At 50.6% G+C, this 25634-nt stretch overlaps 4 protein-coding genes across 7 annotated transcripts in view; 3 read left to right on the plus strand and 1 right to left on the minus strand.

Moving 5' to 3' along the window:
• pHCl-1 (pH-sensitive chloride channel 1) overlaps positions 1-25634 on the minus strand; it is a 545535-nt gene that overhangs the window by 145851 nt on the left and 374050 nt on the right. The window lies entirely within an intron of this gene.
• On the plus strand, positions 4368-6608 carry LOC138349943 (putative uncharacterized protein DDB_G0282133). The gene has a single exon (XM_069299943.1). The coding sequence runs from the start codon at positions 4368-4370 to the stop codon at positions 6606-6608; it is 2241 nt and encodes a 746-aa protein (XP_069156044.1).
• On the plus strand, positions 6613-7167 carry Sgs3 (Salivary gland secretion 3). Its single transcript, XM_069299944.1, has one exon. It carries the CDS (start codon positions 6613-6615, stop codon positions 7165-7167), a length of 555 nt encoding a protein of 184 aa, XP_069156045.1.
• LOC138349945 (streptococcal hemagglutinin-like) overlaps positions 13821-25634 on the plus strand; it is a 26421-nt gene continuing 14607 nt past the window's right edge. Inside the window, exon 1 of the mRNA XM_069299945.1 lies at positions 13821-13875. Within this exon, the coding sequence (XP_069156046.1) occupies positions 13821-13875 (55 nt within the window). The remainder of the gene's footprint in view (positions 13876-25634) is intronic.

Consider the following 25634-nt stretch of genomic DNA (forward strand, 5'->3'; position numbering starts at 1 on the left):
ATTATATCCCTCACCACCTTATTATATCCCTCACCCCCTTATTATACCCCTCACCCTCTTATTATACCCCTCACCCCCCTTATCATACGCCTCACCCCCTTATTATACCCCTCACCCCCTTATTATACCCCTCACCCCCTTATTATACCCCTCACCCCCCTTATCATACCCCTCACCCCCTTATTATACCCCTCACCCCCTTATTATATCCCTCACCCCCTTATTATACCCCTCATCCCCTTATTATACCCCTCACCCCCTTATTATACCCCTCACCCCCTTATTATACCCATCACCCCCTTATTATACCCCTCACCCCCTTATTATACCCCTCACCCCCTTATTATACCCCTCACCCCCTTATTATACCCCTCACCCCCTTATTATACCCCTCACCCCCTTATTATTTCTGCGCCAGTTCAATGCAATTTCTGACCACTATGATATGGTTCACAGAACAATTTAGTACTCTAAATGGTTCGTAATAAGGACCAAATATTGCCTAAGAAGAAGAGTAATATCCTATTTGCCTATTTCGACTAATAAATGTTGATTTCTCTGTTTAAGATCTATGTTAATGATGACTTCCAGATCTCTACTGCGCTTAGATCTTGAAGCTTTAAGCAGACGAGGAGTCACAATAACGTGGCTGAAATATGTTGACCAAACCACACACTAGAAAGTGAAGGGACGACGACGTTTCGGTCCGTCCTGGACCATTATCAAGTCGATTGTGAATGTTCCAGGACGGACCGAAACGTCGTCGTCAGTTCACTTTCTAGTGTGTGGTTTGTCAACATTGAAGCATTAATGTTGTTCAGCTGATATATGTTAATTGTGTGTTTCCCAGTCTTGTTTAGCACAGGAGCAGACGACTGCTGACTCCTGTTAGTGGTCTGAGAGTGTTTCCATCCAATATTTCATGGTAAGACTTATGCTATTAGTTTTTCCTCGAACATGATCCGTCAATTAGTTAACAACCAAGTGCACAATTACTGCTGGGTGAAAAGGGACGAACAGCTATGGACTGGCACCCAGTCAATCTTTCCTTGCCAGGACTCGAACCCAAACGAAATCACTGGCGCGACGCGGAGTGATTGTGTTACCACTACACCACCAGACCCCGTATGCTTGTAAATATTATGGAGGAATCTTCAAAAATTTCGTCTAAGATAAAAGCCATGTTCTCTGCAGAACCCCTCTGGCTCAACACTCTACAGGAATGTTTGGACAGCCCCTCCACCTTCCCCCTGGCTTGTGGGGTTCCTGGATCATGTGTTTTCCTTTGTCTAAGGTCAGAGTCTTCTGGCGTGGTGGTCTACAGGTCGTCTCTTGCTAGTGGGAGGAGCTGAACCGCCGCTCCTGCACCGTCCTACTGGGAGAGAGGTCAACACCCTCTCCTTTGTGTGTGAGAGCGTGAGGCGGGGGACGCTCCCCCTCCCCACACAGGGGGGGGGGTTCTGGGGGTCACTCCGGAGAAGACCCCGTGTTCAAGCGCTCTCCCCAACCTCTTCTCTCCGATAATACATCGAATTTTGACGTATAAATCCCCAAGGGTCAAAAACCGGTGTACTAAAAACCATAACAGACTTGGCCGATTTTTATTCATTTTCCTCTGGTAGGTTAGGTTAGGTAAGGTTAGGTTGCTGCCAGTTAATACATCTGTTTAGAGACGTTGGCACCGTCTCTAGAGGATGGGACCCCTGGGGAGGACGGGACCCCTGGGGAGGACGGGACCCCTGGGGAGGACGGGACCCCTGGGGAGGACGGGATCCCTGGGAAGGACGGGACCCCTGGGGAGGACGGGACCCCTGGGAAGGACGGGACCCCTGGGAAGGACGACACCCCTGGGGAGGACGGGACCCCTGGGGAGGACGGGACCCCTGGGGAGGACGGGACCCCTGGGGAGGACGGGACCCCTGGGGAGGACGGGACCCCTGGGAAGGACGGGACCCCTGGGGAGGACGGGACCCCTGGGAAGGACGGGACCCCTGGGAAGGACGGGACCCCTGGGAAGGACGGGACCCCTGGGAAGGACGGGACCCCTGGGAAGGACGGGACCCCTGGGGAGGACGGGACCCCTGGGGAGGACGGGACCCCTGGGGAGGACGGGACCCCTGGGGAGGACGGGACCCCTGGGGAGAACGGGACCCCTGGGAAGGACGGGACCCCTGGGAAGGACGGGACCCCTGGGGAGGACGGGACCCCTAGGGAGGACGGGACCCCTGGGAAGGACGGGACCCCTGGGAAGGACGGGACCCCTGGGGAGGACGGGACCCCTGGGGAGAACGGGACCCCTGGGAAGGACGGGACCCCTGGGGAGGACGGGACCCCTGGGGAGGACGGGACCCCTGGGGAGGACGGGACCCCTGGGGAGGACGGGACCCCTGGGGAGGACGGGACCTCAGGGGAGGACGGGACCCCTGGGGAGGACGGGACCCCTGGGGAGGATAGGACCCCTGGGGAGGACAGGACCCCTGGGGAGGACGGAACCCCTGGGGAAGGCGGGACCCCTGGGGATGACGGAACCCCTGGGGAAGACGGGACCCCTGGGGAAGACGGGACCCCTGGGGAGGACGGAACCCCTGGGGAAGACGGGACCCCTGGGGAGGACGGAACCCCTGGGGAAGACAGCACCCCTGGGGAAGACGGAACCCCTGGGGAAGACAGGACCTTTGGGGAGGACGGGACCCCTGGGGAGGATAGGACCCCTGGGGAGGACAGGACCCCTGGGGAGGACGGAACCCCTGGGGAAGACGGGACACCTGGGGAGGACGGAACCCCTGGGGAAGACGGGACCCCTGGGGAGGACGGAACCCCTGGGGAAGACAGCACCCCTGGGGAGGACGGAACCCCTGGGGAAGACGGGACCCCTGGGGAGGAGGGGACCCCTGGGGAGGACGGGACCCCTGGGGAGGACGGAACCCCTGGGGAGGACGGGACCCCTGGGGAAGACAGGACCTCTGGGGAGGACGGGACCCCTGGGGAGGACGGAACCCCTGGGGAAGACGGGACCCCTGGGGAGGACGGAACCCCTGGGGAAGACGGGACCCCTGGGGAGGACGGAACCCCTGGGGAAGACGGGACCCCTGGGGAAGACGGGACCCCTGGGGAGGACGGAACCCCTGGGGAAGACGGGACCCCTGGGGAGGACGGAACCCCTGGGGAAGACAGCACCCCTGGGGAAGACGGAACCCCTGGGGAAGACAGGACCTTTGGGGAGGACGGGACCCCTGGGGAGGATAGGACCCCTGGGGAGGACAGGACCCCTGGGGAGGACGGAACCCCTGGGGAAGACGGGACACCTGGGGAGGACGGAACCCCTGGGGAAGACGGGACCCCTGGGGAGGACGGAACCCCTGGGGAAGACAGCACCCCTGGGGAGGACGGAACCCCTGGGGAAGACGGGACCCCTGGGGAGGAGGGGACCCCTGGGGAGGACGGGACCCCTGGGGAGGACGGAACCCCTGGGGAGGACGGGACCCCTGGGGAAGACAGGACCTCTGGGGAGGACGGGACCCCTGGGGAGGACGGAACCCCTGGGGAAGACGGGACCCCTGGGGAGGACGGAACCCCTGGGGAAGACGGGACCCCTGGGGAGGACGGAACCCCTGGGGAAGACAGCACCCCTGGGGAGGACGGAACCCCTGGGGAAGACAGGACCTCTGGGGAGGACGGGACCCCTGGGGAGGACGGGACCCCTGGGAAGGACGGGACCCCTGGGGAGGACGGGACCCCTGGGGAGGACGGGACCCCTGGGGAGGACGGGACCCCTGGGGAGGACGGGACCCCTGGGGAGGACGGGACCCCTGGGGAGGACAGGACCCCTGGGGAGGACGGGACCCCTGGGGAGGACGGGACCCCTGGGGAGGACGGGACCCCTGGGGAGGACAGGACCCCTGGGGAGGACAGGACCCCTGGGGAGGACGGGACCCCTGGGGAGGACGGGACCCCTGGGGAGGACAGGACCCCTGGGGAGGACGGGACCCCTGGGGAGGACGGGACCCCTGGGGAGGATGGGACCCCTGGGGAGGACGGGACCCCTGGGGAGGACGGGACCCCTGGGGAGGACGGGACCCCTGGGGAGGACGGGACCCCTGGGGAGGACGGGACCCCTGGGGAGGACAGGACCCCTGCGGAGGACGGGACCCCTGGGGAGGACAGGACCCCTGGGGAGAACGGGACCCCTGGGGAGGACAGGACCCCTGGGGAGGACAGGACCCCTGGGGAGAACGGGACCCCTGGGGAGGACAGGACCCCTGGGGAGGACAGGACCCCTGGGGAGAACGGGACCCCTGGGGAGGACAGGACCCCTGGGGAGGACGGGACACCTGGGGAGGACAGGCAGGTCTCACTGGTCAGCGGAGATGAGGGTTCGACTTGACGAGAGTCAGATGAGGAAATATAGGATAAAGTTCCCTTACATAAAAAATAAAACTTTAGACTACAACCATAAAGCCTACAACTATGAAGCCTACAACCATGAAGCCTACAACCATGAAGCCTACAACCATGAAGCCTACAACTATGAAGCCTACAACTATGAAGCCTACAACCATGAAGCCTACAACCATGAAGCCTACAACTATGAAGCCTACAACTATGAAGCCTACAACCATGAAGCCTACAACCATGAAGCCTACAACCATGAAGCCTACAACCATGAAGCCTACAACCATGAAGCCTACAACCATGAAGCCTACAACTATGAAGCCTACAACTATGAAGCCTACAACCATGAAGCCTACAACCATGAAGCCTACAACCATGAAGCCTACAACCATGAAGCCTACAACTATGAAGCCTACAACTATGAAGCCTACAACCATGAAGCCTACAACCATGAAGCCTACAACCATGAAGCCTACAACCATGAAGCCTACAACTATGAAGCCTACAACTATGAAGCCTACAACCATGAAGCCTACAACTATGAAGCCTACAACCATGAAGCCTACAACCATGAAGCCTACAACTATGAAGCCTACAACTATGAAGCCTACAACCATGAAGCCTACAACTATGAAGCCTACAACTATGAAGCCTACAACCATGAAGCCTACAACCATGAAGCCTACAACCATGAAGCCTACAACTATGAAGCCTACAACTATGAAGCCTACAACCATGAAGCCTACAACTATGAAGCCTACAACCATAAAGCCTACAACCATGAAGCCTACAACCATAAAGCCTACAACCATGAAGCCTACAACCATGAAGCCTACAACCATAAAGCCTACAACCATGAAGCCTACAACCATAAAGCCTACAACCATGAAGCCTACAACCATGAAGCCTACAACCATGAAGCCTACAACCATGAAGCCTACAACCATGAAGCCTACAACCATAAAGCCTACAACCATGAAGGCTACAACCATGAAGCCTACAACCATAAAGCCTACAACCATGAAGCCTACAACCATAAAGCCTACAACCATGAAGCCTACAACCATGAAGCCTACAACCATAAAGCCTACAACCATGAAGCCTACAACCATGAAGCCTACAACCATGAAGCCTACAACCATGAAGCCTACAACCATGAAGCCTACAACCATAAAGCCTACAACCATAAAGCCTACAACCATAAAGCCTACAACCATAAAGCCTACAACCATGAAGCCTACAACCATGAAGCCTACAACCATGAAGCCTACAACCATGAAGCCTACAACCATAAAGCCTACAACCATGAAGCCTACAACCATGAAGCCTACAAATATGAAGCCTACAACCATGAAGCCTACAAATATGAAGCCTACAACCATGAAGCCTACAACCATGAAGCCTACAACTATGAAGCCTACAACCATAAAGCCTACAACCATAAAGCCTACAACCATAAAGCCTACAACCATGAAGCCTACAACCATAAAGCCTACAACCATAAAGCCTACAACCATAAAGCCTACAACCATGAAGCCTACAACCATGAAGCCTACAACCATGAAGCCTACAACCATGAAGCCTACAGCCATAAAGCCTACAACCATGAAGCCTACAACCATGAAGCCTACAACCATGAAGCCTACAACCATGAAGCCTACAACCATAAAGCCTACAACCATAAAGCCTACAACCATAAAGCCTACATCCATGAAGCCTACAACTGTGAAGCCTACAACCATAAAGCCTACATCCATGAAGCCAACAACCATGAATCCAACAACCATGAAGCCTACAACCATGAAGCCAACAACCATGAATCCAACAACCATGAAGCCTACATCCATGAAGCCAACAACCATGAATCCAAGAACCATGAAGCCTACAACCATGAAGCCAACAACCATGAATCCAACAACCATGAATCCAACAACCATGAAGCCTACAACCATGAAGCCAACAACAATGAATCCAACAACCATGAATCCAACAACCATGAAGTCTACATCCATGAAGCCAACAACCATGAATCCAACAACCATGAAGCCTACAACCATGAAGCCAACAACCATGAATCCAACAACCATGAATCCAACAACCATGAAGCCTACAACCATGAAGCCAACAACCATGAATCCAACAACCATGAAGCCAACAACCATGAAGCCAACAACCATGAATCCAACAACCATGAAGCCAACAACCATGAAGCCTAAAACCATGAAGCCAACAACCATGAAGCCAACAACCATGAAGCCAACAACCATGAAGCCAACAACCATGAAGCCAACAACCATGAAGCCTACAACCATGAAGCCAACAACCATGAAGCCAACAACCATGACGCCAACAACCATGAAGCCTACAACCATGAAGCCAACAACCATGAAGCCAACAACCATGAAGCCAACAACCACGAAGCCAACAACCATGAAGCCTACAACCATGACGCCAACAACCATGAAGCCTACAACCATGAAGCCAACAACCATGAAGCCAACAACCATGAAGCCTACAACCATGAAGCCAACAACCATGAAGCCAACAACCATGAAGCCAACAACCATGAAGCCTACAACCATGAAGCCAACAACCATGAAGCCAACAATCATGAAGCCAACAACCATGAAGCCAACAACCATGAAGCCTACAACCATGAAGCCTACAACCATGAAGCCTACAACCATGACGCCAACAACCATGAAGCCTACAACCATGAAGCCAACAACCATGCTCCCAACAACCATGAATCCAACAACACAAGGGAAACATTGAGCAGAGACAATGAGGCGGGAGAGAGCGCATGGTTGACAACCAACCACCCGGAACCATTACCATGACTCAAGACACGCCTGGTGGCCGGGCTAGTGGTCGTGGAGGTCGTCATGGTCGTGGTGTTGTAGTAGTAGTTGTGGTAGTAGTAGTGGTAGTTGTGGTAGTTGTAGTGGTAGAAGTAGCGTTATCAGTAGCATTAGGAGCATTATTAGTTTGTGTATTAGCATCAGTATAAGTTGCAATAATAGTAGTAATGATCGTAGTTGCGGTACGATAGTAGTAGTGGCTGTACGATAGTCGTAGTGACGGTACGATAGTAGTCGTTGCTGTTCGATAGTAGTAGTGGCTATACGTTAGTAGTAGTGGCTATACGATAGTAGTAGTGGCTATACGATAGTAGTAGTGGCTATACGATAGTAGTAGTGGCTATACGATAGTAGTAGTGGCTATACGTTAGTAGTAGTGGCTATACGATAGTAGTAGTAGCTGTACGTTAATCGTAATCACGTAATCACGTGAGACGGTGTGTAATCACGTGATCACACACCGCTGACGTGAACACACGTTCTCCCAACACCAACAGTCTGATGAGACCGTATCCAGTAAATCAGAAGAGGACCAAACTTGGGTAATTGACCACGCCTCGCACCAATATATTACGTAAAATTTTATGTAAATCCTTAAGAATTGCGTCATTAAAGTCAAGATATGCAAATATCCCGGCGGGCTCTTGAGCACAATAGGCTCCGCTGAGTGTGTAACAAGATGGGCCGCGGGGTATATAAGATGGTGTGAAGGCCTTCTCCAGATCATCTTAAATATGCCTCCACACCGGCCTAGTTTTATGGCAGCTCTTAGAGGGATCACAAGACACTTTATCTCAGTTTATTACAGATGGGAAATCATTGTTTCCTGCGTAGTCAATCCGTACAGCGACGGTTTGGCTTCTTGCAGGTCGGCGTTCGATTCCCGATGGTCTAAGCGGCATGGTATAGTTACGTCTCTCACTACTCCCCCCCCCCATGTTACTTCCAGGTCATACTGGCTTAGTGCTTCCCCCTGATCATTGCCTAACTCTCCTATTATGCCTTGGGTGGGATAATAGGCTTGGGATCGCTGGGGTGTTTCTAATGTAGGTTATACATGAATGAGTTTGTTGGATATATGTATATAAGCTGCTCTCGTATGGACCAATAGGAGCTTCACTACCATCCCTCCCTCACCACCATCCCTCCCTCACCACGACAACCGCCGGTTCAGCCAATCAGAACACCTGGACAATTTCCTTTTGGTAATTAATGCTCACCCCCCCCCACCGACACCCTCCCCACACGGACGTCCCTCCCCCTCCCTCCCCCACGCCCACGACACACCTCTCTATCCCCCACACCGATCCACACATTTCCCCACCACACAGGACCATCCTTTTTCCCATAAAAATATAATATTATCCTTTTTTGTACTTGATAATGTAAATATTATCGGTAATTGCTATGCGCAGTGATCCTGCTCACCCACCCACCAACTACCACACGCTTGTATAGTTCATAATGGCGAAAAGTAGTTGAAGAACTACCAGTAATTGAAGAACTTCTCCCCCCACAAGCACTAGCAGCATAACTAACCACTACAAGCACAATAAGTTGCCCTGTTTTTCCTAATCTTCTGCTAAGATAAGTCTTAATTAATTCTTACTAATCTACAATGAGTATATTTTAAATATGGAAAAACAAAAATCTCACGAAAGCCGATGTGATTAAGGTAGTTTCTTAATCTTTAACATAAGGAACAAAGAAGGTGTTGCTGACTTAGGGGCGACGAGGATCGTGGGATCGGATGCGCCCCGGCGTACCGGTGAAGGGTTAATGTCTCGTATCAGCGGAAACTAATGTGCCTCGAGGCCAATAAACACCCTGATGGGCAGATGATTGGAGAGCCCCAGGAGTCCTTCAGGGAGACAAGCACCGGCCCCGCCACACAGAGAACACTGAGGAGCAAAACTAAAAACTCGGCCCCCAGCTAAAACGGAAAAGTCATCCAGTGTCCCCTGGCAGAACAGAAGCCGACCGCCCACCACGGCTGAGGGCACACCAGGAGCCCACCACGGCTGAGGGCACACCAGCCGCCCACCATGGCTGAGGGCACACCAGGAGCCCACCACGGCTGAGGGCACACCAGGAGCCCACCACGGCTGAGAGCACACCAGGAGCCCACCATGGCTGAGGGCACACCAGGAGCCCACCACGGCTGAGGGCACACCAGGAGCCCACCACGGCTGAGGGCACACCAGGAGCCCACCATGGCTGAGGGCACACCAGGAGCCCACCATGGCTGAGGGCACACCAGGAGCACACCACGCCTGAGGGCACACCAGGAGCCCACCACGCCTGAGGACACACCAGGAGCCCACCATGGCTGAGGGCACACCAGGAGCCCACCACGCCTGAGGGCACACCAGGAGCCCACCACGGCTGAGGGCACACCAGGAGCCCACCACGGCTGAAGGCACACCAGGAGCCCACCATGGCTGAGGGTACACCAGGAGCCCACCACGGCTGAGGGCACACCAGGAGCACACCACGCCTGAGGGCACACCAGGAGCCCACCACGGCTGAGGGCACACCAGGAGCCCACCACGGCTGAAGGCACACCAGGAGCCCACCAAGACCCACCAGAGGTGCCAATATCCCGGCACTTCTCGGTCGCGCCGGACACCGTCACCCCGCCGGGAGAACCAGCCTGAAAATGTTCGAAACCTATCAACTATCCTGTGACCCAAGGTGATATGTGCGCCAGGCGTCGTGACACTCCGACGCCAAACTGAAGTATCGAAATCCAAAACAGCGAAACAGAACGTGATCCGGCGGCCCCCAGGCGGAACAGGTGTCCAGACTTCCGCTCGTCGACAAGGTTGAACGAGGAGTCCAACAACGAAAGTAGATATGAGACTGTAATCACTTCAGTACCCCCTACAACATGAAGGAGATCAGAGAAAATGGCAGAGGAGCAAGAGGGAGAGAACCGACCAGCGGGGGTAGACAAGGAGCAGATAAACACGAGACCAGGCTCTCGCTCCCTCCTTGGGTTTGTACAGTTATTGAAAGCTTGTGTGTGAGTCAGTGACGGACGTTTGCTTAAACCCTTGTCTGGTGGATATTAAGGCACTAAAAGACTTAAGACTTGATTAACTGGGAATCGAACGTCATGACAAACTTCTCTCGAGTCTTACTGCAGTCTTGGATTCAGTTTTCAATTTACTAAACTTTTGAAATTCATTTCTAATATGGTTTACCGAACTTATAAAGACTCAAAGTTATTGAACTTTGGTTATTTGTATTTCTTTGTTCTTTAACCTGTAATTTAACGTTTTACATAGGCGCTTATTTCTACAATAGTTTTGCTTTGAAATGTCGATCTATATGTATAAAAGACGACTTCTTTCTGCCCCAAGATAGGAGGCAAGCTTGGGGCTAGTCTCATCCAATCTTGCAGGGTAACTGGTCGAGGCTAGGGGACTGTCAAAGGTAAGCTGAGGTGGGCGCCATTGCTCTACTTTTGTTGGTCAAGCCGGGCACCGCTGGGTACCCTATCTAGTTTATTTATCACGGTAAGATATGAGAAGAGAATCAGGGACAAGAAGTACTTGTGGTTAGAATACCTTCAAGCCCATCATGGTACAGTTGGTAGTGTGTGTGTGGGTGTTTGACCAGTTCACTGACACAAGTTCGATTCTAATGTATAGCTTTAATATTTTGCCAGATGTGTCACATATTTGTCGTTTAAGTGTGCATTTAAGGTCAAAAATTCATAAGGATCGAAGATCAAAAACTAATGATCATCATAGTATGAGAACAAATAAATAAATACAAAATAATGTACCTACACACACACATCCCATTACCAGAGTCTCGTTCACAGCCCTGTAAGGCGGCCAGCCACAGTCCTGGCCATATCAGACAATTCCAGTTATGACAACATCGCACCAACTACAAGCAAACATCGTAGCGACCCAAAAACAAATATAAGGTTGACGAAAATTCTCGACAATGGCCCGTCCTTCTTTTCAATAGCTATTAAGCCGGAAATACAAGTTTAAATGGCATCAGAAGTGGTGAGTCCCTGTGTGGGGACACTTGAAGCGGTGCTGGTCGCCACAATAGTCTTGTGCAAGTGGCTTTACTGGTGCTGCCCGGCGCCCTCTCTCACACACGCCCACAACAACCTCATTGTTTTTTAATAATTTTAAAGGTCTGCCCTACAACATCTCTGTGAGGTCACGGATGCTTACTCGCTCTGGTGTTTAGACTCTCTCTCTCTCTGCCTGTCTGTCTGTGTGTCTGTCTGTCTGTCTGTCTCTCTCTCTCTCTCTCTCTCTCTCTCTCTCTCTCTCTCTCTCTCATTCTCTCTCTCTCTCTCCCTCTCTCTCTCTCTCTCTCTCTCTCTCTCTCTCTCTCTCTCTCTCTCTCTCTCTCTCTCTCTCTCTCTCTCTCTCTCTCTCTCTCTCTCTCTCTCTCTCTCTCTCTCTCTCTCTCTCTCTCTCTCTCTCTCTCTCTCTCTCTCTCTCTCTCTCTCTCTCTCTCTCTCTCTCTCTCTCTCTCTCTCTCTCTCTCTCTCTCCCTCCCTCTCTCTCTCTCTCTCTCTCTCTCTCTCTCTCTCTCTCTCTCTCTCTCTCTCTCTCTCTCTCTCTCTCTGTCTCTCTCTCTCTCTCTCTCTCTCTCTCTCTCTCTCTCTCTCATTCTCTCTCTCATTCTCTCTCTCTCATTCTCTCTCTCTCCCTCTCTCTCTCTCTCTCTCTCTCTCTCTCTCTCTCTCTCTCTCTCTCTCTCTCTCTCTCTCTCTCTCTCTCTCTCTCTCTCTCTCTCTCTCTCTCTCACACACACACACAACAAAGTAGTACTTACATATGCTAATACAACACCCATCTAGGGGGCTGGTTCCCTGAAGTCATATACACAAATGCGTTTATCTGAACGCAACAATAAAATTACCATTTCCCTGACAGAAGGACACAAGTGCTTTCTCGGATAATTTCCATACTCTTCCTCGTGAAAAAATAAAGTAAAACTCTAAAGTTGGCAACAACGGAGGCGAGAGTGCCAGGAACCTCAATTTACTTTATGGAATAATTTTTCCGGAACAACACTTCAATGATCCGTTCATTTGTATATATAAATACTTATGAACTATTTTAAACTCTCCACTTGAAGGCAATTTCACAAAGTAGTCGTTTGATCGAATAGTTCTTTAACTTTCACTTATTCTGCATACGTGATATTTATTTTTTCCTTCTAGACGAAGATAAGATTTCAATTTAGATTCAACAGAGCAAAAGAACTTGTTAAGCTCATGGGGCAAAATCTTTCTGAAGCGACCATATGAGTCATAACTACTCATACTCCGTCTAAATAAAACAGAATCAAGCAACACTTAGTGGGCCAGCCAGAGGCTTAGGGCCCGCCTGCATATCCCCTCCCCACAAAAAACTACACTAAATATCCTATACTGCCACCCTACACTGAGCACCCTATACTGCCACCCTACACTGAGCACCCTATACTGCCACCCTACACTGAGCACCCTATACTGCCACCCTACACTGAGCACCCTATACTGCCACCCTACACTGAGCATCCTATACTGCCACCATGCACTGAGCACCCTATACTGCCACCCTACACTGAGCACCCTATACTGCCACCCTACACTGAGCACCCTATATTGCCACCCTACACTGAGCACCCTGTACTGCCACCCTACAATGAGCACCCTATACTGCCACCCTGCATTGAGCACCCTATACTGTCACCATACACTGAGCACCCTATACTGCCACCCTACACTGAGCACCCTATACTGCCACCCTACACTGAGCACCCTATACTGCCACCCTACACTGAGCACCCTATACTGCCACCCTACACTGAGCACCCTATATTGCCACCCTACACTGAGCACCCTATACTGCCACCCTGCATTGAGCACCCTATACTGCCACCCTACACTGAGCACCCTATACTGTCACCATACACTGAGCACACTATACTGTCACCCTACACTGAGCACCCTATAACTCCACCCTACACTGAGCACCCTATACTGCCACCCTACACTGAGCACCTTATACTGCCACCATACACTGAGCACCCTATACTGCCACCCTACACTGAGCACCCTATAACTCCACCCTACACTGAGCACCCTATACTGCCACCCTACACTGAGCACCCTATACTGCCACCCTACACTGAGCACCCTATACTGCCACCCTACACTGAGCACCCTATACTGCCACCCTACATTGAGCACCCTATACTGTCACCATACACTGAGCACACTATACTGTCACCCTACACTGAGCACCCTATAACTCCACCCTACACTGAGCACCCTATACTGCCACCCTGCATTGAGCACCCTATACTGTCACCCTATACTGAGCACCCTATAACTCCACCCTACACTGAGCACCCTATACTGCCACCCTACACTGAGCACCCTATACTGCCACCCTACACTGAGCACCCTATACTGAGCCACATTACGGTCTTGCCCCTATCATGCTCACGGCTTGCAGCAGTGTACGGAGGGGAGGGGAGGGGAGGGGAGGGGAGGGGAGGGGAAGGGAGGGTAGGGGGGAGAGGAAGAGGGAAAGGATGGAGTCGCCTGCTGCAGTGAGAGAAGAGGAAGATGAGGAGATACCTCAGTTTGGTAAGGTAAGGGGAGGTAGGAAGGGGAAGGGACCCCACACCAGAGTGGACCTCACACCAGAGGGGACCCCAGCCTGGGGTCTAGCCAGGACCCCAGCCTAACAACCTCTTTCCCAGTAATTCTCTCACTTCGTTGTATCTTTTGTCTGCACCACAAACACCGTAAAATACAGTAACTCTCATACATTCATACAACATTCTGTCCCATGACTGTCTGTGAGTTACTGAGTCTACAGTCACTGTGTCAGCCGTGGTCACAGGAGTGAGTCTACAGTCACTGTGTCAGTCGTGGTCACAGGAGTGAGTCTACAGTCACTGTGTCAGCCGTGGTCACAGGCGTGAGTCTACAGTCACTGTGTCAGCCGTGGTCACAGGAGTGAGTCTACAGTCACTGTGTCAGCCGTGGTCACAGGAGTGAGTCTACAGTCACTGTGTCAGCCGTGGTCACAGGAGTGAGTCTACAGTCACTGTGTCAGCCGTGGTCACAGGAGTGAGTCTACAGTCACTGTGTCAGTCGTGGTCACAGGAGTGAGTCTACAGTCACTGTGTCAGCCGTGGTCACAGGAGTGAGTCTACAGTCACTGTGTCAGCCGTGGTCACAGGAGTGAGTCTACAGTCACTGTGTCAGCCGTGGTCACAGGAGTGAGTCTACAGTCATTGTGTCAGCCGTGGTCACAGGAGTGAGTCTACAGTCACTGTGTCAGTCGTGGTCACAGGCGTGAGTCTACAGTCACTGTGTCAGCCGTGGTCACAGGCGTGAGTCTACAGTCACTGTGTCAGTCGTGGTCACAGGAGTGAGTCTACAGTCACTGTGTCAGCCGTGGTCACAGGAGTGAGTCTACAGTCACTGTGTCAGCCGTGGTCACAGGAGTGAGTCTACAGTCACTGTGTCAGCCGTGGTCACAGGAGTGAGTCTACAGTCACTGTGTCAGCCGTGGTCACAGGAGTGAGTCTACAGTCACTGTGTCAGCCGTGGTCACAGGAGTGAGTCTACAGTCACTGTGTCAGTCGTGGTCACAGGCGTGAGTCTACAGTCATTGTGTCAGCCGTGGTCACAGGCGTGAGTCTACAGTCACTGTGTCAGCCGTGGTCACAGGAGTGAGTCTACAGTCACTGTGTCAGTCGTGGTCACAGGCGTGAGTCTACAGTCACTGTGTCAGCCGTGGTCACAGGAGTGAGTCTACAGTCACTGTGTCAGTCGTGGTCACAGGAGTGAGTCTACAGTCACTGTGTCAGTCGTGGTCACAGGCGTGAGTCTACAGTCACTGTGTCAGCCGTGGTCACAGGAGTGAGTCTACAGTCACTGTGTCAGTCGTGGTCACAGGAGTGAGTCTACAGTCACTGTGTCAGTCGTGGTCACAGGCGTGAGTCTACAGTCACTGTGTCAGCCGTGGTCACAGGCGTGAGTCTACAGTCACTGTGTCAGCCGAGACCAGAAGAAGGTAGAGCACATAAGATAACAACAAGTGGAAGAGCACGTAAGATAACACACAGTAAAGAGCACGTAAGATAACAGCAAGTGGAAGAGCACGTAAGATAACACACAGTAAAGAGCACGTAAGATAACAGCAAGTGGAAGAGCACGTAAGATAACACACAGTAAAGAGCACGCAAGATAACAGCAAGTGGAAGAGCACGTAAGATAACACACAGTAAAGAGCACGTAAGATAACAGCAAGTGGAAGAGCACGTAAGATAACACACAGTAAAGAGCACGTAAGATAACAGCAAGTGGAAGAGCACGTAAGATAACACACAGTAAAGAGCACGCAAGATAACAGCAAGTGGAAGAGCACGTAAGATAACACACAGTAAAGAGCACGCAAGATAACAGCAAGTGGAAGAGGACGCAAGATAACACCAAGTAAAAAGCACCTAAGATAACAGCAAGTGGAAGAGGACGCAAGATAACACCAAGTAAAGAGCACGTAAGATAACAGCAAGTGGAAGAGACAATAAGCTAAGAGTGAGATAAAGAGAAAGTGACAATGGCATAATATGGTGGGAATCAAAGTGTGTCTGGCCGAGGTGAAGAGAACTGGAGGCTCACAATAGCACCGGAAATCAGGAACCAACCGCTGGATGACTGAGGAAAATTAGAATGTAAAATACTAGACCAGAGTTGACTGTACGACCCGTCCTTCAGTCCAAGTCCATTCCATCCAGCGGTCGACCCCAACGACCCATTCAACAATCTTACATGCTGTTTTTCATCCAAAACAGGAATTTTCGCAAATATAAATTAATATTATTATATATATTAGCATACTGAGCATATTTAGGCACTGGTTAGGTTAGGTGTTTAGGTTCTGTTGGCGATTATTTGTATTTGGTACAAGTGGGTCTGGTTTCCAGCCTCGGACAGACAGACAGACAGACAGACAGACAGACAGACAGACAGACAGACAGACAGACAGACAGACAGACAGACAGACAGACAGACAGACAGTCAGTCAGACAGACAGACATTCTCCCTCATAGCATAAATATAAAATCATTCACAATGATCATCGGAGATTCGAACGCGGGCCTGAAAGCTATATATTACACGGAAGGAAGGGGAAGAACCGCATTGCAGGGAGAGGCAGGTGGACCCCGCCCAGCCTCGCTACCTTCCTCACTCCCTCCCTCCCTCCCTCTACCTCCCTCTGCCTACCCTCTCTGCCTCCCTCTATACCTACCCTCTCTGCCTCCCTCTATACCTACCCTCTCTGCCTCCCTCTACCTACCCCCTTCTGCCTCCCTCTACCTACCCCCCTCTGCCTCCCTCTACCTACCCCCTCTGCCTCCCTCTACCTACCCCCTCAGCCTCCCTCTACCTACCCCCTCTGCCTCCCTCTATCTACCCTCTGCCTCCCTCTACCTACCCCCTCTGTCTCCCTCTACCTACCCCCTCTATCTTCCTCTACCTACCCCCTCTGCCTCCCTCTACCTACCCCCTCTGCCTCCCTCTACCTACCCCCTCTGCCTCCCTCTACCTACCCCCTCTGCCTCCCTCTACCTACCCCCTCTGCCTCCCTCTACCTACCCCCTCTGCGTCCCTCTATCTACCCCCTCTGCCTCCCTCTATCTACCCTCTGCCTCCCTCTACCTACCCCCTCTGCCTCCCTCTACCTACCCCCTCTGCCTCCCTCTACCTACCCCCTCTGCCTCCCCCCAGCACAAATACCTCGTCCACACACGTGACGCAGGAATTAATTGGAATGTAAGTTGTTAGTTATGAGAGAGAGAGAGAGAGAGAGAGAGAGAGAGAGAGAGAGAGAGAGAGAGAGAGAGAGAGAGAGAGAGAGAGAGAGAGAGAGAGAGAGAGAGAGAGAGAGAAGAGAGAGAGAGAGAGAGAGAGAGAGAGAGAGAGAGAGAGAGAGAGAGAGAGAGAGAGAGAGAGAGAGAGAGAGAGAGAGAGAGAGAGAGAGAGAGAGAGAGAGAGAGAGAGAGAGAGAGAGAGAGAGAGAGAGAGAGAGAGAGAGAGAGAGAGAGAGAGAGAGAGAGAGAGAAAGCAGATGAATGAATAATTTCAATGAATGAGAATGAATAAAGCAATCACCGAGCTGAAACTCACTGCACTATTTTTTTTAAATAAATAGGAACTCTGGTAATGAGATATGAGAACTTAATTTACATTTTTTACGCATTTTTGTGAAAGTTTTTGAGGTTGCCTGAGACGGCGCGGCTCCTGGGGTATGGACTCGTAAATCTGACTCATCTTATCCACTAATATCTTAGATACTGTGCTAATAATAATAATAATAGGTACCCGGCGGTGCTCGGGACACCCTCCTCCTAGAGGTGCAAAGTTATCACTATAACAATGTACTTTGAATGTCAATATCTTAATTCTGTAATGTTATGGTGACATGGTAAATCTTCTCTCCCTTTTTCCTCCTCTTTCTCCCCACCATTTCACAACTCCACCCTCACTTTTCTCAACCCTCTTTCCCACCATCCACCCTACGGCAAATTTCCTCCCCTCTCCCCCCCCCCATCTCATCGCTCTCCTTCCCTCTCCCCCTCTCTCTCTGTCCCCCCCTCTCTCACCTCTCCTCCATTCACCCATCCTACCAACCTATCTCCGTTCTCTCCTTCACTCTCCTCCAAACATCATTCCTGGTCTCTCCTGTCTCTCTCTCTCTTTCGTTCTCTCCGAAAATGGGAATATTACGAAGCTCTGCAAATTAACTCTACGGGACGCAGCATATACTTCAGCCTTGTGTAGCGGCGTCTCCCCGGACCCGCTAGGAGTGTGGAGGCACCCCGCTGGCACCCAGCTGGCACCCAACTGGCACCCAACTGGCACCCAACTGGCACCCAGCTGGCACCCAATCAAACGTTTACCCGCGTGCACTTTGGTGTAAATAATGGCCTCCTCCACCACCTGCTGCCGTCAAATACGACCTCTGCTCCAAAGAATTCTCCATAGATATTGAAATTCACGTTATGGTGATTTCGCGGGTGTACACATATGACTTCGCGAGCAGTGTTGGAGGAGCGGGGAGGACCAGGCCCGCAGAGGTCCCGCTCGCCGGCCAGGACGGCCAAGTGGCAGATCTCGGGAAGAAGAAATACAATGTTACTTCTTCATTTAGGAGGAGACGCGCCTTGATGGCGGAGGGGGAAGACGTGTCCAGCAAGTGAGATATTTCCTACGCTTACTGAGCACAAGACGGGCCGCTCGTCACCCAGTTCGAGCCCTGGCGAGCTAGCGACGGTTGTCTTCACCAACGAGAAGATTCGGATACATTATTCGATTCAATAATATACACGAAAGACTGCTACCAATATATATATGTATTTATATATATATATATATATATATATATATATATATATATATATATATATATATATATATATATATATATATATATATATATATATATATATATATATATATATATAACTAAGTGAGTATGACCGGTTACTGAAATCAATGCTAGAAAAAGCCCTTAACCTCTCTCTCGATGACTTGCAGTGGAAACAAGCCTCTCTTCCCGTAAGACTTGGGGGCCTCGGAGTTCGAACAGCAACGCAAATCGCTGTTCCAGCCTTCCTGTCCTCCTTATCAGCATCCGACGACCTTGTGAAGGAAATTCTACCTGCCCACTTACATCAGCTGGCAGGTGTACATGATCCCAATTTTACACGCTCTGCCACAGAGTGGGCCTCTCGTGCAGGCCAATCACCTCAACCACCATCCCGAAAAGCCCACAAGCAATCCAGCTGGGATGGCCCCATTGTAGACCAAGTTGCTGCAGAGTGCCTGGGTGCTGCAACAACACAACACGACATTGCTCGCCTCACAGCAGTAGCAGCACCACATGCAGGGGATTTCCTGTTAGCAACCCCAATGTCGGCAACTGGCACGCGTCTCACACCACACGCCCTCCGAATTGCTGTGGCCCTCCACCTTGCTGCCCCAATCCACACCAGATATAGGTGTATTTGCGGCGAGGTGGTGGCTGACAGGTACGGCCACCATGGCCTACTCTGCCAAAGCACAGGGGGATGGCACTCGAGGCACAATGAAGTTAACGACATCATCAAGAGGAGCCTCACCACAGCTGGATGCCCAGCTGAAAGAGAGCCCCGTTACCTAACGCCCCGTAACTCTGATGCTCTTATTGGTCGCCCGGATGGTATCACAGTGAACCCCTGGAAGAATGGCAAGCAGTTGGTATGGGACTACACGTGTGTATCAACCCTGGCTAACACCTACATTAACCTCAGTGTTGCACAACCAGGTGGCGCTGCCACCCACAGGGAAGCAGCCAAATCCCGTAAGTATAGAGAACTGGATCACCACTACAATTTTGTCCCCATTGCTTCTGAGACACTCGGCGCCTGGGGTAAAAGTGCTACCAGTTTTTTTAAGGAACTGGGTTCTAGGCTCATTGAAACAACAAGGGACCCTAGAGCTGCCAGCTTTCTTTTCCAGCGCCTCAGTGTGGCGATACAGAGGGGAAATGCGCACTGCATCCAGGGTTCCTGCCCCCCATCTGAGGAGCTGAAGGAACTCGACAACCTATGATAACCATCTTTGTAACCCATATGTAACTCCTTTTTTGTAACAAAGTTCAAATAAAGTAAATATATATGTGTACATACAAAAGAATGGGGGTGGTAGGAGAAGATAATATTAGTGTTCAGTGAGAAACCACAAGGTCTCCTCTGAATACTTTTTATTTTCTTCTCCGAGGCTATGGGTCCCCACATTGGCACCAGAGGTGGTACCCTCACAAACTTTTTACATATATATATATATATATATATATATATATATATATATATATGTCGTACCTAGTAGCCAGAACTCACTTTTTGGCCTACTATTCAAGGCCCGATTTGCCTAATAAGCCAAGTTTTCCTGAATTAATATATTTTTTCTAATTTTTTTCTTATGAAATGATAAAGATACCCATTTCATTATGTATGAGGTCAATTTTTTTTTATTGGAGTTAAAATTAACGTAGATATATGACCGAACCTAACCAACCCTACCTAACCTAACCTAACCTATCTTTATAGGTTAGGTTTGGTTAGGTAGCCGAAAAAGTTAGGTTAGGTTAGGTTAGGTAGGTTAGGTAGTCGAAAAACAATTAATTCATGAAAACTTGGCTTATTAAGCAAATCGGGCCTTGAATAGTAGGCCAAAAAGTGAGTTCTGGCTACTAGGTACGACATATATATATATATATATATATATATATATATATATATATATATATATATATATATATATATATATATATATATACATATGTCGTACCTAGTAGCCAGAACGCACTTCTCAGTCTACTATGCAAGGCCCGATTTGCCTAATAAGCCAAGTTTTCATGAATTAATTGTTTTTCGGCTACCTAACCTACCTAACCTAACCTAACCTAACGTTTTCGGCTACCTAACCTAACCTAACCTATAAAGATAGGTTAGGTTAGGTTAGGTAGCGTTGGTTAGGTTCGGTCATATATCTACGTTAATTTTAACTCCAATAAAAACAAATTGACCTCATACATAATGAAATGGGTAGCTTTATCATTTCATAAGAAAAAAATTAGAGAAAATATATTAATTCAGGAAAACTTGGCTTATTAGGCAAATCGAGCCTTGCATAGTAGGCTGAGAAGTGCGTTCTGGCTACTAGGTACGACATATATATATATATATATATATATATATATATATGTCGTACCTAGTAGCCAGAACTCACTTCTCAGCCTACTATTCAAGGCCCGATTTGCCTAATAAGCCAAGTTTTCCTGAATTAATATATTACTATATTTTTTTTCTTATGAAATGATAAAGCAACCCTTTTCTCTATGTATGAGGTCAATTTTTTTTTATTGGAGTTAAAATTAACGTAGATATATGACCGAACCTAACCAACCCTACCTAACCTAACCTAACCTATATTTATAGGTAAGGTTAGGTTAGGTAGCCAAAAAAAGCTAGGTTAGGTTAGGTTAGGTAGGTTAGGTAGACGAAAAAACATTAATTCATGAAAACTTGGCTTATTAGGCAAATCGGGCCTTGAATAGTAGGCTGAGAAGTGCGTTCTGGCTATTAGGTACGACATATATATATATATATATATATATATATATATATATATATATATATGTCGTACCTAATAGCCAGAACGCACTTCTCAGCCTACTATGCAAGGCCCGATTTGCCTAATAAGCCAAGTTTTCATGAATTAATGTTTTTTAGACTACCTAACCTACCTAACCTAACCTAACCTACCTTTTTCGGCAACCTAACCCAACCTAACCTATGAAGATAGGTTAGGTTAGGTTAGGTAGGGTTGGTTAGGTTCGGTCATATATCTACGTTAATTTTAACTGCAATAAAAAAAAATTGACCTCATACATAATGAAATGGGTAGCTTTATCATTTCATAAGAAAAAAATTAGAAAAAATATATTAATTCAGGAAAACTTGGCTTATTAGGCAAATCGGGCCTTGAATAGCAGGCCAAAAAGTGAGTTCTGGCTACTAGGTACGACATATATATATATATATATATGTCGTACCTAGTAGCCAGAACTCACTTCTCAGCCTACTATTCAAGGCCCGATTTGCCTAATAAGCCAAGTTTTCCTGAATTAATATATTTACTATAATTTTTTTCTTATGAAATGATAAAGCAACCCTTTTCTCTATGTATGAGGTCAATTTTTTTTTATTGGAGTTAAAATTAACGTAGATATATGACCGAACCTAACCAACCCTACCTAACCTAACCTAACCTATATTTATAGGTAAGGTTAGGTTAGTTAGCCAAAAAAAGCTAGGTTAGGTTAGGTTAGGTAGGTTACGTAGACGAAAAAACATTAATTCATGAAAACTTGGCTTATTAGGCAAATCGGGCCTTGAGTAGTAGGCTGAGAAGTACGTTCTGGCTATTAGGTACGACATATATATATATATATATATATATATATATATATATATATATATATATATATATGTCGTACCTAATAGCCAGAACGCACTTCTCAGCCTACTACTCAAGGCCCGATTTGCCTAATAAGCCAAGTTTTCCTGAATTAATATATTTTCTCTAATTTTTTTCTTATGAAATGATAAAGCAACCCTTTTCTCTATGTATGAGGTCAATTTTTTTTTATTGGAGTTAAAATTAACGTAGATATATGACCGAACCTAACCAACCCTACCTAACCTAACCTAACCTATATTTATAGGTAAAGTTAGGTTAGGTAGCCAAAAAAAGCTAGGTTAGGTTAGGTTAGGTTGGTTAGGTAGACGAAAAAACATTAATTCATGAAAACTTGGCTTATTAGGCAAATCGGGCCTTGAATAGTAGGCTGAGAAGTGCGTTCTGGCTATTAGGTACGACATATATATACATGTCGTACCTAATAGCCAGAACGCACTTCTCAGCCTACTATTCAAGGCCCAATTTGCCTAATAAGCCAAGTTTTCCTGAATTTATATATTTTCTCTAATTTTTTTCTTATGAAAAGATAAAGCTACCCATTTCATTATGTATGAGGTCAATTTTTTTTTATTGGAGTTAAAATTAACGTAGATATATGACCGAACCTAACCAACCCTACCTAACCTAACCTAACCTATCTTTATAGGTTAGGTTCGGTTAGGTTGCCTAAAAAGTTAGGTTAGGTTTGGTTAGGTAGGTTAGGTAGTCGAAAAACAATTAATTCAGAAAAACTTGGCTTATTAGGCAAATCGGGCCTTGAATAGTAGGCTGAGAAGTACGTTCTGGCTACTAGGTACGACATACATATATATATATATATATATATATATATATATATATATATATATATATATATATATATATATATGTCGTACCTAGTAGCCAGAATGCACTTCTCAGCCTACTAAGCAAGGCCCGATTTACCTAATAAGCCAAGTTTTCATGAATTAATTGTTTTTCGACTACCTAACCTACCTAACCTAACCTAACCTAACTTTTTCTGCCACCTAACCTAACCTAACCTAACCTATTAAGATAGGTTAGGTTAGGTTAGGTAGGGTTGGTTAGGTTCGGTCATATATCTACGTTAATTTTAGCTCCAATAAAAAAAAATTGACCTCATACATAATGAAATGGGTAGCTTTATCATTTCATAAGAAAAAAATTAGAGAAAATATACTAATTCATGAAAACTGGGCTTATTAGGCAAATGGGGCCTTGCATAGTAGGCTGAGAAGTGCGTTCTGGCTACTAGGTACGACATATATATATATATATATATATATATATATATATATATATATATATATATATATATATATATATATATATATATATATATATATATATATATATATATATATATCAGAATGATGTACCATTGTACCACCACCCTACAAGGCTCAGTGTTGTACCACTGTACCACTGTACCCCTGTACCACTGTACTACTGTACCACTGTACCCCTGCAGCGCTGTACCACTGTACCACTGTAGCACTGCAGCGCTGTACCACTGTACCCCTGCACCACTGTACCCCTGCACCACTGTACCCCTGCACCACTGTACCCCTGCACCACTGTACCCCTGTACCACTGTACCACACAGACACAAGTAGTGTCATGAGGGCTACCGTCTCTCAGTGTTGCCAACATTATGTCAAGTAAATAAACATTCGCTTGAATTTTGAATAAGACTCCTGAGAGCCAGCGAGGGCTGGCCGGGGTGAGGGCTGGCCGGGGTGAGGGCTGGCTGGGGTGAGGGCTGGCTGGGGTGAGGGCTGGCCGAGGTGAGGGCTGGCCGGGGTGAGGGCTGGCCGGGGTGAGGGCTGGCTGGGGTGAGGGCTGGCCGGGGTGAGGGCTGGCCGGGGTGAGGGCTGGCCGGGGTGAGGGCTGGCTGGGGTGAGGGCTGGCCGGGGTGAGGGCTGGCCGAGGTGGGGGCTGGCCGGGGTGAGGGCTGGCCGGGGTGAGGGCAGGCTGGGGTGAGGGATGGCCGGGGTGAGGGCTGGCCGGGGTGAGGGCTGGCCGGGGTGAGGGCTGGCCGGGGTGAGGGCTGGCTGGGGTGAGGGATGGCCGGGGTGAGGGCTGGCCGGGGTGAGGGCCGGCCGTGGTGAGGGCTGGCTGGGGTGAGGGCTGGCCGAGGTGAGGGCTGGCCGGGGTGAGGGCTGGCCGGGGTGAGGGCTGGCTGGGGTGAGGGCTGGCCGGGGTGAGGGCTGGCCGGGGTGAGGGCTGGCCGGGGTGAGGGCTGGCTGGGGTGAGGGCTGGCTGGGGTGAGGGCTGGCCGGGGTGAGGGCTGGCCGAGGTGAGGGCTGGCCGGGGTGAGGGCTGGCCGGGGTGAGGGCAGGCCGGGGTGAGGGCTGGCCGGGGTGAGGGCTGGCCGGGGTGAGGGCTGGCCGGGGTGAGGGCTGGCTGGGGTGAGGGCTGGCTGGGGTGAGGGCTGGCCGGGGTGAGGGCTGGCCGGGGTGAGGGCTGGCCGGGGTGAGGGCTGGCCGGGGTGAGGGCTGGCTGGGGTGAGGGCTGGCCGGGGTGAGGGCTGGCCGAGGTGAGGGCTGGCCGGGGTGAGGGCCGGCCGGGGTGAGGGCTGGCCGGGGTGAGGGCTGGCCGGGGTGAGGGCTGGCCGGGGTGAGGGCTGGCTGGGGTGAGGGCTGGCCGGGGTGAGGGATGGCCGGGGTGAGGGCTGGCTGGGGTGGGGGCTGGCTGGGGTGAGGGCTGGCCGAGGTGAGGGCTGGCCGGGGTGAGGGCTGGCCGGGGTGAGGGCTGGCTGGGGTGAGGGCTGGCTGGGGTGAGGGCTGGCCGGGGTGAGGGCTGGCCGGGGTGAGGGCTGGCTGGGGTGAGGGCTGGCCGGGGTGAGGGCTGGCCGGGGTGAGGGCTGGCTGGGGTGAGGGCTGGCTGGGGTGAGGGCTGGCCGAGGTGAGGGCTGGCCGGGGTGAGGGCTGGCCGGGGTGAGGGCTGGCTGGGGTGAGGGCTGGCTGGGGTGAGGGCTGGCCGGGGTGAGGGCTGGCCGGGGTGAGGGCTGGCTGGGATGAGGGCTGGCCGGGGTGAGGGCTGGCCGAGGTGAGGGCTGGCCGGGGTGAGGGCTGGCCGGGGTGAGGGCAGGCCGGGGTGAGGGCTGGCCGGGGTGAGGGCTGGCCGGGGTGAGGGCTGGCCGGGGTGAGGGCTGGCCGGGGTGAGGGCTGGCTGGGGTGAGGGCTGGCTGGGGTGAGGGCTGGCCGGGGTGAGGGCTGGCCGAGGTGAGGGCTGGCCGGGGTGAGGGCGCCGGGGTGAGGGCCGGCCGGGGTGAGGGCTGGCCGGGGTGAGGGCTGGCC

Source organism: Procambarus clarkii, chromosome 43 (assembly GCF_040958095.1).
Source record: "Procambarus clarkii isolate CNS0578487 chromosome 43, FALCON_Pclarkii_2.0, whole genome shotgun sequence".
Lineage (NCBI taxonomy): Eukaryota > Metazoa > Arthropoda > Malacostraca > Decapoda > Cambaridae > Procambarus > Procambarus clarkii.